The 20,392-nt window shown below is 38.5% G+C and overlaps 1 protein-coding gene and 1 long non-coding RNA gene across 2 annotated transcripts in view; one reads left to right on the top strand and one right to left on the bottom strand.

The window, feature by feature from the left end:
- Positions 1-20,392, bottom strand: part of l3mbtl3 (L3MBTL histone methyl-lysine binding protein 3) — a 54,539-nt gene that overhangs the window by 24,957 nt on the left and 9,190 nt on the right. Inside the window, 12 exon segments of the mRNA XM_048208203.1 lie at positions 1,554-1,668; positions 6,837-6,947; positions 7,094-7,179; positions 9,676-9,752; positions 12,278-12,429; positions 12,752-12,843; positions 13,088-13,223; positions 13,325-13,429; positions 14,953-15,047; positions 15,162-15,246; positions 15,586-15,645; positions 15,648-15,714. Coding sequence (XP_048064160.1) covers positions 1,554-1,668; positions 6,837-6,947; positions 7,094-7,179; positions 9,676-9,752; positions 12,278-12,429; positions 12,752-12,843; positions 13,088-13,223; positions 13,325-13,429; positions 14,953-15,047; positions 15,162-15,246; positions 15,586-15,645; positions 15,648-15,714 — 1,181 coding nt within the window.
- On the top strand, positions 15,254-16,392 carry LOC125278847. The gene is made up of 3 exons (XR_007187277.1): positions 15,254-15,451; positions 15,558-15,716; positions 16,027-16,392. It is a non-coding gene; the product is annotated as an uncharacterized LOC125278847 (long non-coding RNA).

Below are 20,392 nucleotides of genomic sequence, written 5' to 3'. Positions count from 1 at the left end.
ATTGATTTAGTCGAGAGTGCAGTGTGCATGCAGAGAAACTCCGCCCACATGCTCTTCTGATTGGTTGTGATTTTTGATTGATTTAGTCGAGAGTGCAGTGTGCATGCAGAGAAACTCCGCCCACACTCTCTTCTGATTGGCTGTGATTTTGGATTGATTTGGTCGAGAGTGCAGTGCATGCAGAGAAACTCCGCCCACACTCTCTTCTGATTGGCTGTGATTTTGGATTGATTTGGTCGAGAGTGCAGTGCATGCAGAGAAACTCCGCCCACAAGAACTTCTGATTGGCTGTGATTTTGGATTGATTTGGTTGCGAGTGCAGTGAGCTTGCAGAGAGACTCCGCCCACATGCTCTTCTGATTGGCTGTGATTTTGGATTGATTTGGTCGAGAGTGCAGTGTGCATGCAGAGAAACTCCGCCCACATGCTCTTCTGATTGGTTGTGATTTTTGATTGATTTAGTCGAGAGTGCAGTGTGCATGCAGAGAAACTCCGCCCACATGCTCTTCTGATTGGTTGTGATTTTTGATTGATTTAGTCGAGAGTGCAGTGTGCATGCAGAGAAACTCCGCCCACACTCTCTTCTGATTGGCTGTGATTTTGGATTGATTTGGTCGAGAGTGCAGTGCATGCAGAGAAACTCCGCCCACAAGAACTTCTGATTGGCTGTGATTTTGGATTGATTTGGTCGAGAGTGCAGTGAGCTTGCAGAGAAACTCCGCCCACATGCTCTTCTGATTGGCTGTGATTTTGGATTGATTTGGTCGAGAGTGCAGTGCATGCAGAGAAACTCCGCCCACAAGAACTTCTGATTGGCTGTGATTTTGGATTGATTTGGTTGCGAGTGCAGTGAGCTTGCAGAGAGAGTCCGCCCACATGCTCTTCTGATTGGCTGTGATTTTTGATTGATTTGGTCAAGAGTGCAGTGTGCTTGCAGAGAAACTCCGCCCACACGCTCTTCTGATTGGCTGTGATTTTGGATTGATTTGGTCAAGAGTGCAGTGTGCATGCAGAGAAACTCCGCCCACATGCTCTTCTGATTGGCTGTGATTTTGGATTGATTTGGTCAAGAGTGCAGTGCATGCAGAGAAACTCCGCCCACAAGAACTTCTGATTGGCTGTGATTTTGGATTGATTTGGTCAAGAGTGCAGTGTGCATGCAGAGAAACTCCGCCCACACTCTCTTCTGATTGGCTGTGATTTTGGATTGATTTGGTCAAGAGTGCAGTGTGCTTGCAGAGAAACTCCGCCCACATGCTCTTCTGATTGGCTGTGATTTTGGATTGATTTGGTTGCGAGTGCAGTGTGCATGCAGAGAGACTCCGCCCACACGCTCTTCTGATTGGCTGTGATTTTTGATTGATTTGTGAATGCAGTGTGCTTGCAAAGAAACTCCGCCCACACACTCTTCTGATAGGCTATAATTTTTGATTGATTTTGAAGCATCTGGTGTGGCACAGATATTGTCACTGGAATATTAAGGCCTCATAGTATTGCTGCTTAACATGTGTCATGGGAAGGACGATGGTTGTGTGTGACATGTCTGTACTCACTGATTGGAGGCTGCAGTGGATGTCCAGTTTTGGCGCACCAGCCGGCAGGATGAATATCTGGGCTATCTGCATCAATCCAGTAATCATATTCATCCGTCCAGCCATCAAAATGAACCTAAAAAAGAGCAATGCAGGTCAGTGTGATAGGTTCACAACTCTTTTACAATGCAAAAAAAAAAAAATGCATACAATGCATTCAAAGGTAACATTCCCATGATGTTTGTAAAATGGAATGTTCCCTTAATGCTCACATAACCAAGAATGGAAACATCAGTCAAACATTCTTAGAGCAAAGTTTAGTTAGCTGGAAAAACACTGAAAATGAAAATCCTTTCAGCAGTTGCTTTGATAGTGTCTGTAGTGCAGTGGTGCTTAAATTCACCTGAAGTGCCCAAGATCTGAGAGACATGTGTGAGAGTAAGTGAGGTATTTGATGGAGAGCATGTGTGCTGTGGTGTAGTGGTTAAGGCTGTGAGTTAGTCGGGGTTGATCCCCACGTGAGCTGTCAACATCATGCCCTTAATAAATGCACTTGGTTACTCCAGGAGGAATTGCTCCTGCAGTGTCTTTCTCTGGTGACATTGCCTGAAACTCACTACAAATGCCCACAGAGCTGGATGTGTGGTGATAAATAAAGATCCTATTCTTGTACGAGGCACAAAACACCCCACGGCACTCGGATGAAAGCAGGAACAGCCGGGCTAGTAGCATTTCAAAGTCCCTTGAGAAGATTATCTTCATATTGCAAAGCACATCTCTAGAGACGTTAACGTCGAGCTGGAATCTTAAAGAAGCGTTGGCAGAGCGCAGACTGCTGGCAGGGTGATCTGGTCATATTGAGTTTTAGATGCTCAGAACTCTTTGAAAAGAGCTGCTGAGATCACAACAATGAGAAGAAAAGAGCAACAGCCCTTAAATGACAGCATGTCTCCGGGAATTTGATAAAACGAGTTCCTGGGAAATCAGCCGGAGAGCAGGAACAGGGACGGGCTAAAGGCGAGCAGTGTTTTAGTGGTGTTCACTGCACAGCTGACAGTCATCATGTGGACTGGCTTTGTGCCGCCCATCCTGACCAGACTGGATACTGTGATTCACTGCGTGACAGTTTGAGATAAAGAAATGTTTCATTTGCATTCTTATCAGTTGCTCTCTTTTTAATCTCCTTCCAGTCTTTTTCCACACCTTCATCCATGACTAAATCATTCTGAATTCAATGATATCTTTAACCACATCTCGCTTCCCTCTGGCTTTGATCACACCAGTGTTATTTTAGTATTGAGATACCATTATAGATTTTGTTAATATTTTTAATTAGATTTTATTTTTATATTTTCTGTTTTTATCCTAAGTTTAGTACACTCAGGGCCTCTTCGGTCAGAACTGACCAAAAAAATTTTACGTTTTCAATTTTTATATTTTTTGGCTTCATCGGAATGGGATGAAACTTGGTGTCTTTTGTTGCATTAGATATGTGAACACATGCAAAAATCATGGACATGATTTGAATATGTTAAAGGCCTTCACTCTATGTTAATCTGAAATATTGCATTAATTGACAAATGATAAAAATAACTCATAAAAATTGTATAAATATTGCATAGTATCATAAAATCCCCTCAAAATTCTAAATAATAATCAAAAATATTATTTAAAAAAAAAAAAAAAAAAAAAAAAAAAAAAAAAATATATATATATATATATATATATAATTCAAGTATATATATTCAATTTCACATATTCAAATATATATATATATATATATATATATATATATATATATATATATATATATATAAAATTCAGTCACGCATTGTGTCAAAAATGAAGGGGTTCAGAGGGTTAAAGTTTTAGTAATTTTATTGTGTTTTTGTTAGATTTGTCTATATAGTTCTTAAGTTTGTAGTTTAAGTTATTTTTGTATTTTACTTTAAAATGAAATACAACATGAGACATGTTGGCTTGGCAACTAGCTGAATTAAAATATGTTTTTTTTATATTTTATTTCAGTTAATGTTTATTTTATTTCAAGTAATTAGTTTATGGTTTTAGTTTTAATCAGAGATAATAACTCTGGTTCACACTGCACTTTTTTTTTTACTTTTTATTGTACATTTTCTGTATCTTTAGGGTTTGATGCTCAAGATCTACTCATTCTGTGGTGTTCAATGGTGGTTTTAAAGTTTAGACTTAAAAAATATTATCAGGCTTAACTCTATGCAATTCAGGGTATCTAAGATTTTAGATCTTTTAGTTTTATACAGCCTGGATTTAAGACTATTTAAGCTATTTAAACTATCCAAGTGTCCACAGATACACTGTAAGGGTTTTGAGTAAGACATGCCAAAAAAAATCAAAACCTCTCGTCTCTGTCCTGTGGGAGAGTCGAGGGCGTTTCAGAGAACCATCAAAGACTTGGACGTAAAGGTCTTTTTCCTCAAAGTCGATTACAGCTGCTTCAGGAAATATTGATGGAGGATTTTGAAACACAGTGGGAATCCAACAAATCCATCCAGTTCACGGCACCGGAGCCGCGGTGAATGTCAGCGAACACAGGTGATGAGAGAGAGCAGGGCTGGAGGTGGAGGTCGTGCACTATACGGCTTTAACACGGGAACAAGACGGACTCGTGTAAACCAAGTATTGATTGTGCGTGTAAGAGAAAGACTGAAGGGCGAAAGTCTTCTCTCTCTCTGTGGAGGATCACGAATGATGGGTGTGAGAGTGAGATCTGACAGCTCTCTGTGAGTGTGAGACAGACATCTGTTACTTCTCTCAGTCAGTGTCAGTGATGTGTGTGGATTCTGCTGCCCCCTTGGAACCAACAAGTGCAATTACACTCCAACGGTTACGGCAGATTCTCAGGGCCCTATGAAATCCATTTTATTTTTTGGTAATAATTAAAGGGGTCATGAACTGCATTTAAAAAATGTATTATATTCTCTGAAATCCATTTATAATGTTATTTTTACATCAAAAAACACCCTGATTTTGAAGTAATAAGCCATTTTCTCTTCTGTTTTTGACCCTCTCTTTCAATCACTCAGTTTTGATGGACATGTCTCATTCAAGAGTTGGAAGAAACGCCCACAGCTGTGATTGGGTAACAGTTTTGCATATTAAAATAATTTTCAACATTCCTTGTTAGTCCATTAAGAGCTTTTATTGACACCAGACCCAGAGAACGACTGATCCTGGAATGTGTCTATAGATAGTGAAACTCCGCCTCCACAGAAGAAATCAACGCCTACTTCATCATTGCATCGTTAGCCCCGCCCACTGGTGTGTCAGTGAGATGAGGAGGAGAGAAGAGCGATACAGGACTAAAATAACATTACCTTTCAAAGGATCCTAATGCAGGAATATGGTTATTTATTTTCATCAATGTGAATGTCTCAGTTGAGCTTTATTTATTTGTGTTCGGTTCATTTCACTGTGGATTCTTTGGTAAATCAATCGCATTTCAGTGCAAACAGACTTTTACGATCTGAACTCGACAGTAATGCAACAACATGTCAGTAACTGTGTTCATTCTAATGCCTGATCTGATATTAATGATTCATGTACAGTCAGATGATCTTTGTCTGTGTGTCAGTAAATCAAACCAGTGACTAAACGCTCAACTTCACCTTGTTTCTCTTAGTAGGATGAAAATAATCTGTTATTTAAACAGCGATCAAAGAACGCTCCCTTTACAATCGCTGGAGCTGTCAATCAAACAGAGTTTATCAGTGACTGAGTTCTGGACTCGCACCAAAACTCCCGTTTTATTCAACAAATCTCTTATTTACATCGTGTTTACATTGTTAGTTATGATGAAAGCATTCGTTAGTGTGCAGAATGACAAGATCACTGCTTTCATGAGCTCAACAACATGTCTGTGATCGGCTACAATGTTCATCACTGCAACCTTTCATGCCACGATCTAAATATAATGCTATAGATCTAAATGTATGCAGTACTTTTCACGATTAGTGAACCTTGAGAGCTGTAATAGTAAAAACATAATAAAAGTTTTCGAGAGAGTAATACTCAGCTATTTCATATGCAAAGATGTCAGCCAATCACAGCAGTGGGCGTTTACACTGAAGTCTCACAGCAGACACGCCCCTTAAAACAGAGCGCTCAAATCAGAGGCTAAAATGCCTTTTATTTCTGAATTATGACAATTTTTGATGTAAAAACATACTAACATTATAAGTGCACCCCAGGAAACATTATAAAACAATAAAACAACACAGTTCATGACCTCTTTAAATAAAATGAAGCGTGTTGTAATGTCTTACTGATGAATAACAGACAGGAATAATGTCTGCACACTCATGGCACATTAGTCAGAAGTGAACGTTCGCATCGCTCGGTCGCTCATGTTGCCTCAAACCAACTCTCAAAGCCAACACTCATTAAAAATGAACGACTTCAAGTGGTTTTGTTGCTCACTCAGTGTGAACAGCCGTGAATTGTTCTTGGCCTAGCCAGAATAAACTGAGTCTTGCTCTGAACATTTTGAAAAACCCTGCAGTTCTGCTAGTTTACCAATAAATTAGCATATTTTACAGAATATAAATCCCTTTTTTTTTTTTTTTTAAATCCTCTGAACCATGCTGTGACTTATATTCCAAAGCAAAACATATTAACGTCAAGCACGCAAAATGTACATATTTGGATTAGTGCTGAATAAGTTTATTTGTAAAGCTCTTTTCATTAGTCACGGGTGACACGATTATAATGAGTGCACTATAATTTATGTTTGATTTAAATTTAAATGATTTGTGTGGAGTGAAAAATAGTTTCCCAAAAATACACGCATCACCAGTTGAGTCATTTTTCAGTATTGTGAATCGAATCCAATGCTGTCATGAATCATGATGTTGAATTGACTCATTCAGCGGAGAAGTGACGACCAGAAAATAACAACCGCAAAAATCTCCACATATTACACACACTCGTGTGCATGAAGAACATGCGTTTTCTGCTCCATCAGTGCGCCGGAGGACTGACAGATCATGTTTCTATATGGAGCAAAGCTTCCCTCCAGCCCACGGGAAAGCACGGATGACTCATCCTGATTGCTTCTAAACTCCCAAACAGACGGCGGAGAGATCAGACGCGGTCACGGGATCGCCCGTGAGCTGAATCAGCACTCCATCCTCACCCATTATTAGAGTGATGAAGATACATGACGAGGAACGCTCTGGTCCAAAGGGAGCAGATCATGTTCAGTCCCTCTGTAGGGCACAATCTGTAAAATAGCTCCAGGATGTTTAATCATGTGAGGTTTCTCACCCGGAGACGATGGTCATCCGTATCAACCACTGTGGCCACTCGGATCAGGACAGGATTCCTCTTGTCGACCACCTCCAACTTCATATTCGGCTGAAAACTGTGAGGAGGTTTCTGAAGAGAGAGAGAGAGAGAGACTTGTTCAGACAGATGTTTCAGCATGACACCACTCAGAGCCAGGGGTCTCTCGGAGGAGCTGGTGATGTTTGGCAACACACACACACACACACACACACACACACACACACATACACACTCACCACTTTAAAGGCTCGAGCAGGAGCTGGTAATGAGCTGGTCTCTGCCAAGTATTTCTCCCAGGAGAAGTTCTTCTCATCAGGGTATCCTGCAGCACAGAGAGAGGAGGGATGAAGTCATTGTGTTGCTTTGACAAAGACAATATAACGATCTACTATTCATGCTCCTTCTTCTTCTTCTGATGAAACTACAACTTAAACAGGGTCTCCTCCTAAAGCTTTCAAGCTTCAACCACCAAACTCGGCTCAGACCTTCAGACTGATCTGACTCAATGTGCTGTATCTTCTCCAACTGATCCGACCTACAATCAAAACTATGAAAAAGTCCCACAGACTTTCATTGAGGGATCAAAACTGTTGTACAATAAGACTTATAGAGTATTTAAGCTGTCTGTCACTTGCAAAGCTTAATGACTATCCTAGGACAGAATGCTAATTAATGCTAAAACGTGCTAGCAACATGCTAATTTATGCTAGCAACATGCTAATTAATGCTATCAATGTGTTAAACATGCTAGCAACATGCTAATTCATGCTAGCAACGTGCTAAAACATGCCATCAATGTGCTAAAAATGTTAACATGCTAATTTATGTTAGCAAAATGCTAAAACATGCTAGCTAGCAAAACATGCTAATTACTGCTATCAATGTGTTAAACATGCTAGCAACATGCTAAAACATGCTAATTCATGTCAACAACAAAATGCTAAAACATGCCATCAATGTGTTAAACATGCTAACAACATGCTAATTCATGTTATCAATGTGCTAAAACATGCTAGCAAAATGCTAATTCATGCTATCAGAATGCTACAACGTGCCAGGAACATGCTAATTAATGCAGCCAAATGTTAAAACATGATAACAACATGATAATTCATGGTATCAACATGATAAATCAGGCTAGCAGCTTGTTAAACATGTTAACAACATCCTAAAACATGTTAGCTAACATGTTAAATCATGCTAGTAACATTATAATAATTCATGTTAGAAGCATGTTAAAACCTGTTAACAGCATGATAATTCATGCTATCAACATGTTAAAACATGTTAACAATATCTTAAAAAATGATAACGTTACATAATGGTAGCAGGAAAATGTTAATTCCTGATAACAACATGTTAACAAAATGCTAAATCATGCTAGCAAAATGCTAATTCATGCTAGCAATGTGCTAAAACATCCTAGCAAAACATGTTAATTCATGTTAACAACATGGCAAAACATGCTAGCAAAAAGCTAAATCAATGCTAACAAGCTAAAACATACTAATTCAGGCTAACAACTTGGTAAAACATGCTAGCAGCATGCTAAATAATGCTAGCAACATGCTAATTAATGTTAATGTATGCTAAAACATGCTAATACCATGCTAATTCATTCTAACAAACATGGTAAAACATACTAGAAACATGCATGCTAGTAAAAGGGTAATTCATGTTATCAACATGCTAACAAAATGCTAATTCATGCTAACCAAATGTTAAATAATGCTTTTACCATTCTAATTCCTGCTAGTAAAGTGTTAAGTCATGTTAACAATGTGGTAAAACAGGTTATCAACATGCTAATTCATGCTAACAATGTGTTAAACATGTTAATCATGCTAGCAATGTCTTTCTTTCTCTTTCCGCTTCATTAAATTTAAAGTCTATAAAACTTTCAAACTTTCATACGGCTTTGTCAAGCCAACATCAAAGTTTTTCTACAAATGGTTCAATCTAGTTACATATGCAGTCTTCCTTCATTGCTGTTGTGAATTCCATCAATGTTGGAATTCACCGTAATTACGAAATTCTGAAAGCGAAAGCGTCCATGTCCTTGTAGAACTCGTAATTACAATGTACACAAGAGCTCTGACTTGTACCCACTGACCACTGCAAATTCATTTTGTCATTGATAGTGTTGCCATAGAAACGCATAATTCCCAGCCCGAGGATGTGAACGGATCCGAGTAGAATGTCACGGGTTGCCATCTTGCAATTATGGTAATTATGAGATGGCTTGAACGCAGCATGATATAATCAAATAGGAAAATATGTTAAATACAACAATTACTGTAGTAATGAATTCCAAAACATTCAGAGTATTCAGAGAGTGTAGGGATTACATCATTCACAATGCGTTGGGTTTCTCCAGGAGGATCGAAATCTTGCACAACACCAGAACTCTACTGGTACTCAATTTTCGCTCATTTTGAATCATTTAATATTTCATTGCTGACTGCTGTGACTGGTCAATCAGAATCCAGTATTCCAGAGAGCTGTGTGATAAGAGTCAACATATGACTGTGTGATTGTACTATATGAATCCCTGCAGAGGTCCGGTCAGTATAAACACGCTGTGATCCCTCTGAAGACACTCTGTGAAGATCTAAACCAGCACAACATCCTAACATCTCCTTGCATCTTTAATGAGCTTCAAAACTACAACTTCTTCGAGCTCGTTCTAGCACTTCTGAAGCAGTTGCATAAAAGTGTTTCTAATCTGAATATATTTGAGGGAAAAAAACAAATGTTGATTTTTTAAAAAATGATATGTGATAACCGTGTTGAGTGTGATGTCAGAGAGTTTCATCACCTGGAGGAGTGGTGAGCGTTCTGCCGTTCTCCTGACACCAGCCAACCGGATGAATATAAGGACTTGTTGCATCACACCTGCAGGAAAGAAGAAATACACAAGTGCAAAATTTCATGCATTATGAAAAAAAAGTGAAACATTCTGAATTCATTTTTTTCTTCATTAAAATTGAGCTCTTTAAATATACATTTTGGGGGAAAAAATCGTATTTTTGTAATAAAAAAAAAATGCATTGCATTCCGTCTGCACTGGTGAGTCACGAACCAAAAAATAATTTACAAAATAATGATGATAAATAATAACCACACAATCATGTGGAGTTAAGAGAGCAACAAAAAGAGAAATGTGACTCTTGTTGCTGATGTGAAAGACTGTCTCCATTAAATGTAGGCATCACAAATACTTCTTTTCCAGTGAGTTATTGTCTCGTGAGAGCATTAAACCATCAAAAATTGCATTTTGTCATGCTTCTGTGGTTAATATGAACCTCTTAACATGCACAGACGGCCAGCAGCCCCAGATCACTGTTATTTACATTCACTGCATGACATCCCTATTCAATCCTGACAAACTGTGTATCATAAGAGGGAATTAGGACTCTAGCTTCCATATTTGACCACTGTTTATCATAAAAACAGTTGCGGTGACAGTAATTTTAAAATAGACACCAATCAGGCATAACATTATGATCACCCTGACCCGTGGAGGCATGGACTCCTCTAGACCCCTGAAGGTGTGCTGTGGTATCTGACACCAAGATGTTAGCAGCAGATCCTTTAAGTCCTGTAAGTTGTGAGGTGGAGCCTCCATGGATTGGACTGGTTTGTTCAGCACATCCCACAGATGCTCGATTCGACCACTGCAGACCGGGAACACCCCACAAGAGCTGCAGTTTTGGAGATGCTCTGATCCAGTCTCTAGCATCACAATTTGGTCCTTGTCAAACTCGCTCAAATCCTTACGCTTGCCCATTTTTCCTGCTTCTAACATCAACTTTGAGGACAAAACATTCACTTGCTGCCTAATATATCCACCCACTAACAGGTGCCGTGATGAAGAGATGATCAGTGTTATTCACTTCAGCTGTCAGTGCTCATAATGTTATGCTGATCGGTGTGTGTAATTAATCGATTCCAATAGGATAACGAGACGCATCCATTCCATACCTGCTCCAGGTTATTTGTGTTCACATTGTGCAGCTGAACAACATTCATTAGGGCGTTTAGTCTAAAAGTGAGCACATTAGGAGAAATATTGCTATTTACACATGTTTACTTCATATTTCTTTAGACAGAACCATCATTTACGTGATTTAAATGCTGTTGGTGCTTTTCAATTGCTTCAATAAATTTCAGTGTTGGATTTTAGGGCATTTTGTTGTTGTTTTGTAGGATAAACATTAGTGGCAATGACTGTTGGGTTTCTACTTGGTCCTGAAGCAAGCTAGTTGAGAATGAGTGATCTAACAATCTGTTATCAGATCGCTCACGGCCACTAACATCTGATGGTATGATGGGATAACAGAATTATGTGCCAAAACAGTTTCTTCTGAACTATTCAAACTGTGTTTGAATAAACTGAAACATATGTGAGGATGAGATGTTTGGGAAGAGTTGTGGGCCCATAATGCTCGGAGAAGACGTGCTGTTTACTGGCTCAGAGCACAGAGCTGTCAGATCTGATCTGAACTGAGCTGAAGACACAGTCAGACAGGAGAGAGTTTGTGCCGGTGGTTCAATCCTCCTCCTCCTGAGTAATTGATGAGCAGTTAAAAGCATTCTGCCTGCTCTACACACACACACACACACACACACACACACAGAATAACTGGGTCACTTCTAAGAATGAGAATGTGCCCCATTTGTGTCCTCATGACTTATGACTGATAATTAGCAAGACACTCAACTTTGCCATTTGATAGATTTTAGCCTGTTCAGTTTCATCAATTTCATCAGAATTTCAGCCAATTCATATGTTTGCAGGAGTTACATAGAATAAAAAATTAACTCTACCCAAATTATGCTTTCATTAAAATTAAAATATGATGTTTTCATGTTGTTTTTGCACCACAGGGTTTCAAAAGATACAAGTTTCTCCATACTTTTCATTATGTTCACCCTTATATTGGTTCAAAAGTGATAACTCTGTTATGGGAAAAACCATAGAAATGTTTTTGTTTTTTTAAAGACAATAGACAGAATGAAAGCGAAATGTCCTGAATTATTAATATTTTTGTATAGCTCTGAGTGATTGTGGTGGTTATGTGGTTAAATTAAGAGAAATGCCCAAACTGAGTGATATTAGCAGAATTTCAATTGTATGAATGACTGGAATAATATCCTGCTTTAGGGATAGTGAGTAACTATAACTTACTGGTTTAGGGTTAGAATTTCAAGAATCAGCTCTTAAAAAGCATTAATGTGGTCATATAAATGCATAAGCAATGTCTTTCTTAAAGGTTTTTGTGCATTTGCTTTAAGCAAGTTAGTGCATGTTTTGATAAAAATACATTGTCATAAAATTATCTCCTTTTCAAAGATAAAAGCACAGCAGGAGCCTCGCATAAACATACTAATTCAAAGACACGTCGCTGTGAATTTACCAGTAGTCATAACTTTCATCCCAGTTGTCAAAGTGCACCAGGAATCGACTATCCACCATGTCGGTAACCGTGGCAACGCAGATGAACGAGGGATTCTTCTTATCGATGGCCTCCAACTTCATACCAACCCTAAACCCTGACGGCGTCACCGTCTGAAAAACACAACCAACACATCAGTTCAACTGTAATCACTTGCTCCTACTTATAAATGACAATGTTATTAAATAATATCTATTATCTTCAATCAAATCCTGATGTTAAAATCGGTTCTAATTGAACATTCTGTTTCAGTTTCAGCTGTGACAAATTACTGTTAAATAATATAAGAAGTGTTTAATGTAAGGTAAAAGTTCATTGTTTTTAACTTGGCCTAGTGTAAGTGCTTTACTAAATGAAGTGAAACAGCGCCATCTAGGGGGAAATTAGATAAATGTCATGAGGCTTCATCTGGAGTCATGTGACACACTCACTCACCATGTTCTGATTATGAAAGAGGGCTTTGGGTGCCGTCTGTATTTTATTTAGTTTGATGTAGGAGGACCAGCTAAACTCTTCATCCTTCATCCCTACAGACACACAAACACAGGTCATGTGACAATGATCAGAATATCAAAACCCTAATACTAGTTCAAGAACAAGAGAAAGCACTGAAAAAAAAAAAATAACATATTTAGGACTAATTCAAAAACATCTTTCCTGACCTAAATTCCAAGATAAAGTAACAAGAGCATCTTTTGTTTTCTGCTATGTTGGAATCATGGGATTTATTCTGACTTGGAACACTTGGATTGAATTCTGGGTGTCTCTTGCCTTTCGGTGGATACAACTTGTGTCCGGTTTTCTCACACCATCCCACAGGGTGGATGTCAGGAGAGTTGGAATTTATCCAGAAGTCATAGCAGTCTGAGTATTTGTCAAAATGCAGTCTGATTCGATGTCCCAACACCTGAAAATATGCACAAGTCAACTGAACGACGGATGAAAGTGATTCTGTGAAAAGTAACGTGACTTTAAAACAACATTGACATGGCCAGGATTTGTCGTTACCTCAGCGATGGTGAGGACGCAGTACATGGACGGGTGTTCAGGGTCGATACCCTCCAGTCTCATGCCAACCCTGAAGCCATTCTTACACTGCGGTAATGACTGATACTGCACACACACACACACACACACACACACACACTCCTTATACAGATGCACCAGCACACAAATGTTCACTAATACAGATGACTGATCATTCTGGTACAGTGCATTCAGAAACTATTCAGAAAATATGTTGCAGCCTTAAGCTGTGTGTCCACCAAAGTGTTTTTAGACAGCTGAAAAACACCCAGCTTCAGAGCTTCACAGTGCAGTGTTTTTGTTTTTTTGTTCACTTGAGACGCTCTGATGTCTGTTATATCCACAGAAGTGTTACTAGTATCTGAATTCGCAGATAGTTTCTTCCTAAATATAAAAATGTGTCATTTTCTCTGACTCTTGTTTTGAAGAACTTTGTTTTGTCATTGTGCTTGCTGCCGTTGTACAAGCAGGAAGTGACAGTTGGTCACTTGAAGACAAGCCTGCAAGTTTAGCAAAAAAAGCATAACGCCTGCTAATGCTGTGGTACACAGGGAAGAAGCCCAGAGGCCGTTTTTTATTTTTTTAAAGGGGACCTATAATGCCCTTTTGATGAAATGTAATAAGTCTCCCAGAATGTGTGTGTGAAGTTTCAGCTCAAAATCCCCCACAGATCATTTATTATAGCTTGTCAAATTTGAGTGTGAGCAAAAACACACCGTTTTTGTGTGTGTCCCTTTAAATGCAAATGAGCTGCTGCTCCCGCCCCCTTTCCAGAAGAGGGCGGAGCTTTAACAGCTCAACAACAACAAAGCTGGAGAATCTCACGCAGCCAAAATGACGAAAGTGTTCAGCCTTACATTGTTCAAACCGGAGTCGACACTGATGGAGAGACTCAGGAAGAAGTTACAACTTTTAGACGTTTCTGAATGGTTAGTGGATAAATTGATGTAGTTGCTGTGGAGTTGATTCAACTCATCCACTAGCATGTGCCGTCATGTTCATCTTTTGTGCGAAACCCGTATGGACGCCCACTATACATAGCGTACCTGTTCACCAATCAGTGTCATACAATGTTTATGATTGCTCTCAAATGCTGTGAATGCTCTAATATTGTTTCCAAAATATCGCTCGGACAGAAACGCTCCCTTTTTAGCATTCGAGCTTGTCAGGGTCAACTTTCAGGCTATCCAAGCTAACGAGACTCTAAATAGTGTTCAGTGCTCGTCTGTGCAGCCAATGACAGAACAGTTAGCATGCTTTGATCCAACTTATGCCATGGCGTCAGAACTGGTACACCGCTGTTGCTTGTGAAAAGCGTGGAACTGTGCATGGAAACATGCAGATTAAGGGGCGTTAATATTATAATAAGATCCCCTTCCTACGTCACAAGGGAAGTGAAATCTGAGCAGCTCGTTTCTTCACATGCTTGCAGAGAAAGTAAATTAATAGTTTGTCCTTTTTCACGTTTTCTGTATTGGTAGAACATTCTTAAAACATTTTTTCCAGCTGGGTGTGAGTTTATTTACATATTTATGTGTGTGTGAAAGTGCAATCAAAAGGTCATTTCCTTTCATAATAGTGACATCGGCTACGAGCGTGTGTTGTCTCACCTCTTTGAACAGTTTACTTGGAGCAGCGATGGCTCTCTCCTGCTCCAGGTACGAGGCCCAACACCACGCCTTCTTCTTGCCCCCATATGGAACCGCTGCATCATGGGAAACAATCAATCACAGGTGTCATAGAGCACACGTGACTCTCACCTGGAAGTATCAATGCCATCTGCTGCCCATAAGCGAGTGTGTGTGTGTGTGTGTCTCACTGTATCTGAGCAGCGCTGCGTCTCCTCGGCGTTTCCTGCGGCCTCTCGTAGCCCCGCGTGCTGGTCGCCTGCTTTCTTTCTCTTCCTGTTACACACATCAAAACAGGAATCTAGAGTGAAATCTGCTTATTCACCAGCAGTGGCTCACAGAACAGAAACACACTTCACCCTGACATCTTTTTCAGTCATTTCATGTTGGAAATGGAAAAAAATAAGCTGTTTTTCATCATCGGCCTAATACTGACTGCACAAAGTACTGTGTGTGAGTACCGCAAACTGTGTATTAACAGGTACATGTTTACATTATGATAACTTGTTTTATACACGGTTAAAATGTTAACACAATGACCTCTCTCTCTCTCCTACCCTCACATCACTCTCTATAAAAACACTGAGACTTTTAAAATGGAAGAAGTAAACTGACATAGTCCTCGTCGTCCTCCTCAGCGACCTCTATGGAGCTGTCCACGTCTTCAGCGGTCTCTCCGGCAGGCGGGATCTCTTCCTCCCGAGCAGCTCTCCGTTCGTCCTGGAGCTTTCTCTCTTCAGCTCCCTGTGAGTCAACCATAGGAACATTACAGCAGCATCATATAAAACTGCTATTTTTAAAAACTACTTTATTAAATGTTTTAACTTTATTAGATGTTTTGAATGTATAGAAGCTGAGCTACTTTAGTCTGAATAACACTGTTTGATCTGAGACATGTCCTGCAGATATCAAGTATACGAAAATAATGTTCAAAATAATCTCATAACATCATCTGTGTGTGTGTAGTGTCTGTGGTATAGTGCTCGTCTTCATTACACATGTGATGTTTATCTCACACAGAGTTGTCTCATTCAATAACTTTGCATTCATTCTCAGGTTAAGAGTGTGTGAGAACCGGAAAACCCCTTTCACAACATCCTGTGGCCTCTTTCTTAAGACAGTATATACACGTTCTGATTTTTTGCCAACAGTTGCACCAGCTCTACCACAAATGTGATAAATATCTCTGTTTAATAACGTATTTTTGTGTCAGAAAAAAATATTTTAACATTTTAATTGTAATATTTTTCATTAAACTTTTTCTTTGTAATGTAACTCAGTGACAGTGATTTATTAACACACTTTTGCTAGAGAACGAAACAGCAGTTCTGTGAAACATTACTGACTTGTGAATCATATTCTAAATGATTCTCTGAAATTAAATAACTCTTAGCCTGAGTAGCTCTATATCAATCTATGCAATACATCACAAACGCAAGACCACAAAATCCTGGATCTTATCAGTGAAGCTGATTACAGAATTCTGCTCAAGATAGATGTATGAATACACAGAGCAGGAATTCACCAAATGATGAAGAAATAGTAAATGTATTCAGATGAATTTTCAGCATTTTAACACGCTGACTGCACTAACACACACAGAGGTGTTCAGCAATACTTTTTTTGTGGTACTGTGGTAGTCTTGTGCCGTGCAAGCACTAATCGTGTTGTTAATTTTATTTTGTGCATTACCTGATTTGCATGAAATTCCTTCAGTAAATTTGGTGCTAAAAAAGCATACAAATAAGCAAAATTTCTCTTAATTCAAGTATGAATTCTTCCATAAATCCTCAATAAGTATCATTTTAACTTATTTTAGTCCTAATAATAACGTCTCGGTTAAAGGGTTAGTTCACCCAAAAATGAAAATAATGTCATTTATTACTCGCCCTCATGTCGTTCCACACCCGTAAGACCTTCGTTCATATTCAGAACACAAATTAAGATATTTTTGATGAAATCCGATGGCTCAGTGAGGCCTGAGCAATGACATTTCCTCTCTCAAGATCCATTAATGTACTAAAAACATATTTAAATCAGTTCATGTGAGTACAGTGGTTCAATATTAATATTATAAAGTGCACCAAAAAAACAAAATAACGACTTATATAGTGATGGCCGATTTCAAAACACTGCTTCAGGAAGCTTCAGAGCGTTATGAATCTTTTGTGTCCAATCATGATTCGGATCGCGTGTCAAACTGCTGAAATCACGTGACTTTGGTGATCCGAATCATGATTCGACACGCTGATTCATAACGCTCTGAAGCTTCCTGAAGCAGTGTTTTGAATTCGGCCATCACTAAATAAGTCGTTATTTTGGGTTTTTTGGCGCACTTTATAATATTAATATTGAACCACTGTACTCACATGAACTGATTTAAATATGTTTTTAGTACATTAATGGATCTTGAGAGAGGAAATGTCATTGCTCAGGCCTCACTGAGCCATCGGATTTCATCAAAAATATCTTAATTTGTGTTCTGAATATGAACGAAGGTCTTACGGGTGTGGAACGACATGAGGGCGAGTAATAAATGACATTATTTTCATTTTTGGGTGAACTAACCCTTTAATGAAAGGATATACAGCAGTCTATATTTAAGGGATAACAGTGTTACATGTTTGGTGTAACCGAAGCTTAAAGCTTTCTAAGTGTATTAATATATAAATGTATAAATAAACCAACTGAAAGACTGTCTGAAACCTCCTCCAGGCCTATGTTTAAGAACAGACAGCAAAAAATACATTCATCCCACAAGTGCCAGGCGGCTCTAAGTTAAGCTCACAGCAAATAATCTTGAAGCTTTCTACATCTGACTGGAAAAACACAACATGACGAGCGTTACAGCAACAGAAACGCATGTAAAGTGAAGAAAGCATGCATTATGTATGCGATGCACATTGTGAAAATTGTATGCATGCAAAAAATACTCTGGTAAAGTACAGTAGGTAGCATTACCAAACATGTGTCTTTATCACGGTTATGGGAATTTGACTTCATGCCTAAAAACACTAAATCACTGCATGACCTCTAATGGCTGAGAACACTGTGAAATACTGCAGCAGGGCTCCTGCTCATTCTGACGCTCCGTGACTTCTCCGGTTGTTTGTGATTGCAGGGAGAAATCCCACTGGGTTTACAGGGCAGATTTCCATCTATGCCAGGAATCAATTTTTGCAAAAAAGTGATTTGTGAGCAACTTTTTTTCTAACTAAACAGAAAAAAAGATCTGAATGCCGCTCGACGGATGATCTGACTCTCCGAGCCACCATACGCCACACGAGAAAGCGCTCTCAGCTTCAACAACATCTCTCAGTTCAGTGAGCGCTTCCCTGAACTCACAAACAGATGTTATCGAGTTGACTTGCCGTGGAATATTTCCATGACTTTCAAATTTCCCTGACATTTCGAGGTTTTCCATGACTGTGGGAATCTTGTTTGTACAACAATGCAATGCACTCAAGATGACCTTCCTTTTCATGAATAAATGTTCCGGAAGCCATATTGCCTGTAATTTCCCTCTTGACTCATTTGATCAGAGCTGCAAATTTCAGGATGATTTTACACAGGAGTAGACTAAAACACTAACTGTTATATTTCCAACCTAACTGAATGCCACTTACTGTAATAACAAGGTCATGTGACTATAACTCAGCATGCTACTGTCTGAAATATTTATCATTAAATAATACTGCATATTATTTTACATGTTTTTTTTTTTTAATATGAGGCAATATTAGAGCTGGATATCGTAGTAATTATTCAACAGAATCAGCTAACTGTATGTTTGTTGAAAAAGTTAAAAGGCTTACTAGATAAGAGTGTTTTTGTTTTTTATTTTGTTGTTTTTTTTAGATCTTAAGAAGATATTTGACACCAGTTTCTTTTATCTAAATTAACAAATGTTAATTTTTCTGAAAAGGCAACACTTTGGATAAAATCATATCTTTTAAATAGGAAACAATGATGGTCAGTGTTGCCAAGCCCGCAGTTTTCCTGCAGAATTGGGCTACTTTTACACTGTTGCCGCGGGTTGTTTTTCATGTCCGCCGGTTGAATCGACCCCAAAAAACTTGATATTTAGCCCCTGAAACGCGATTTTTTACCGTGGGACCCCCTGAAATGCAATTGGGCTAGTTTTGAGAAGCAATTGGGAGGGTTTTGTTGGGAAAACCTGGCAACCCTGATGATGGTACTAAATCTTCTTGTTTGCCCCAAAGGGGTTCCACAAGGCTCTATCTTGGGACCATTTTTATTTTCACTTTAAATGAATGATTTACCTGAAGTATGTAAAGATGTAAATGTTCAGATGTCTGCAGATGATGTAGTGATGTTTAACCTGTTAACTGTCACCCCCACTTTTTTTCTTAGACAAGAAAATGCACTATACAAACTTAAATGGTTGTAATTCAAGAATACTTTGGAGTATAGACATAAGGTTGGTCTTGTTTTAAAGATGAAATTTGGCAGATTATTGTAGAAGTGAAATAACTTATGTAAGTGTAACAAAGTTATAGAAGTTTAAGTTTATGAAAATGTAAAATGTAAAAATATAATATTTTATATTTTTTATAAAATATATATTTTACAAAACAAGTTTTACTCTAAAACTGCAAGGAAATCAAAGCCAAAAATCTGAACAAGTTGTGTTCCAAATTTCAGGTTGATATCTCAAAAAATGACCTTTCAGTAAGATTTTGTTTGGGCGCAGTACCACACTTTTTCACTAGATGACACCCAAGCTCCATTACTGACCATATAAAGGCGCCTCCATTTCCATATATGGTTTGAGTGATCTGAACCATATATTTCCATTATTTTCATACAATTTATGAAGTAGACATCCTATATAGAAGTAGTATGGGAAGTTTGGCAGAATTTTATATGAATTCAGCCTCTAATAAACATAAAAATAACATGTTTGTGGGTTACAGATCGCCGCCACAATCATAAATGTATTTTTTTTTTTCTATTAAAAACATTTTCAGACCTTTTTTCTCAAAAAATTGAATGGATGTTATCTTTTGAACTCTTGGCATGAAAACAAACATGTTTCAACCAATCTTTAATGATTTTTCATGTTCATCGCTATTTCAAAATAAAGGTCTGAACATGCCTTATGAGTATGAAAATATGCTTGTTGCAAATTGATAAATTACTGCTCTCCTGTAATTTATTTTGAAAATCAGTCACCAATTCTAAGCTTTCAAATGATATATAGTTTGTCAAGATTAGTTTAGGTTTAGTATAGAATATTACTGTTTTAAATATGTAATGGCTGTGGGCCCACCAGTGGGCCCGTGACAGTTAACAGGTTAAGATATTCGTTTACTTTGACCTCTGCTATGACCAGTGTTCAGGATTGGCTCACTAAATCAGGTTTATTACTGAATACAAAGAAAACCGTGTGTTTGATGTT

This window comes from Megalobrama amblycephala, linkage group LG11 (genome assembly GCF_018812025.1).
Source record: "Megalobrama amblycephala isolate DHTTF-2021 linkage group LG11, ASM1881202v1, whole genome shotgun sequence".
NCBI lineage: Eukaryota > Metazoa > Chordata > Actinopteri > Cypriniformes > Xenocyprididae > Megalobrama > Megalobrama amblycephala.
This window is presented reverse-complemented; position numbering and strand designations above follow the sequence as displayed.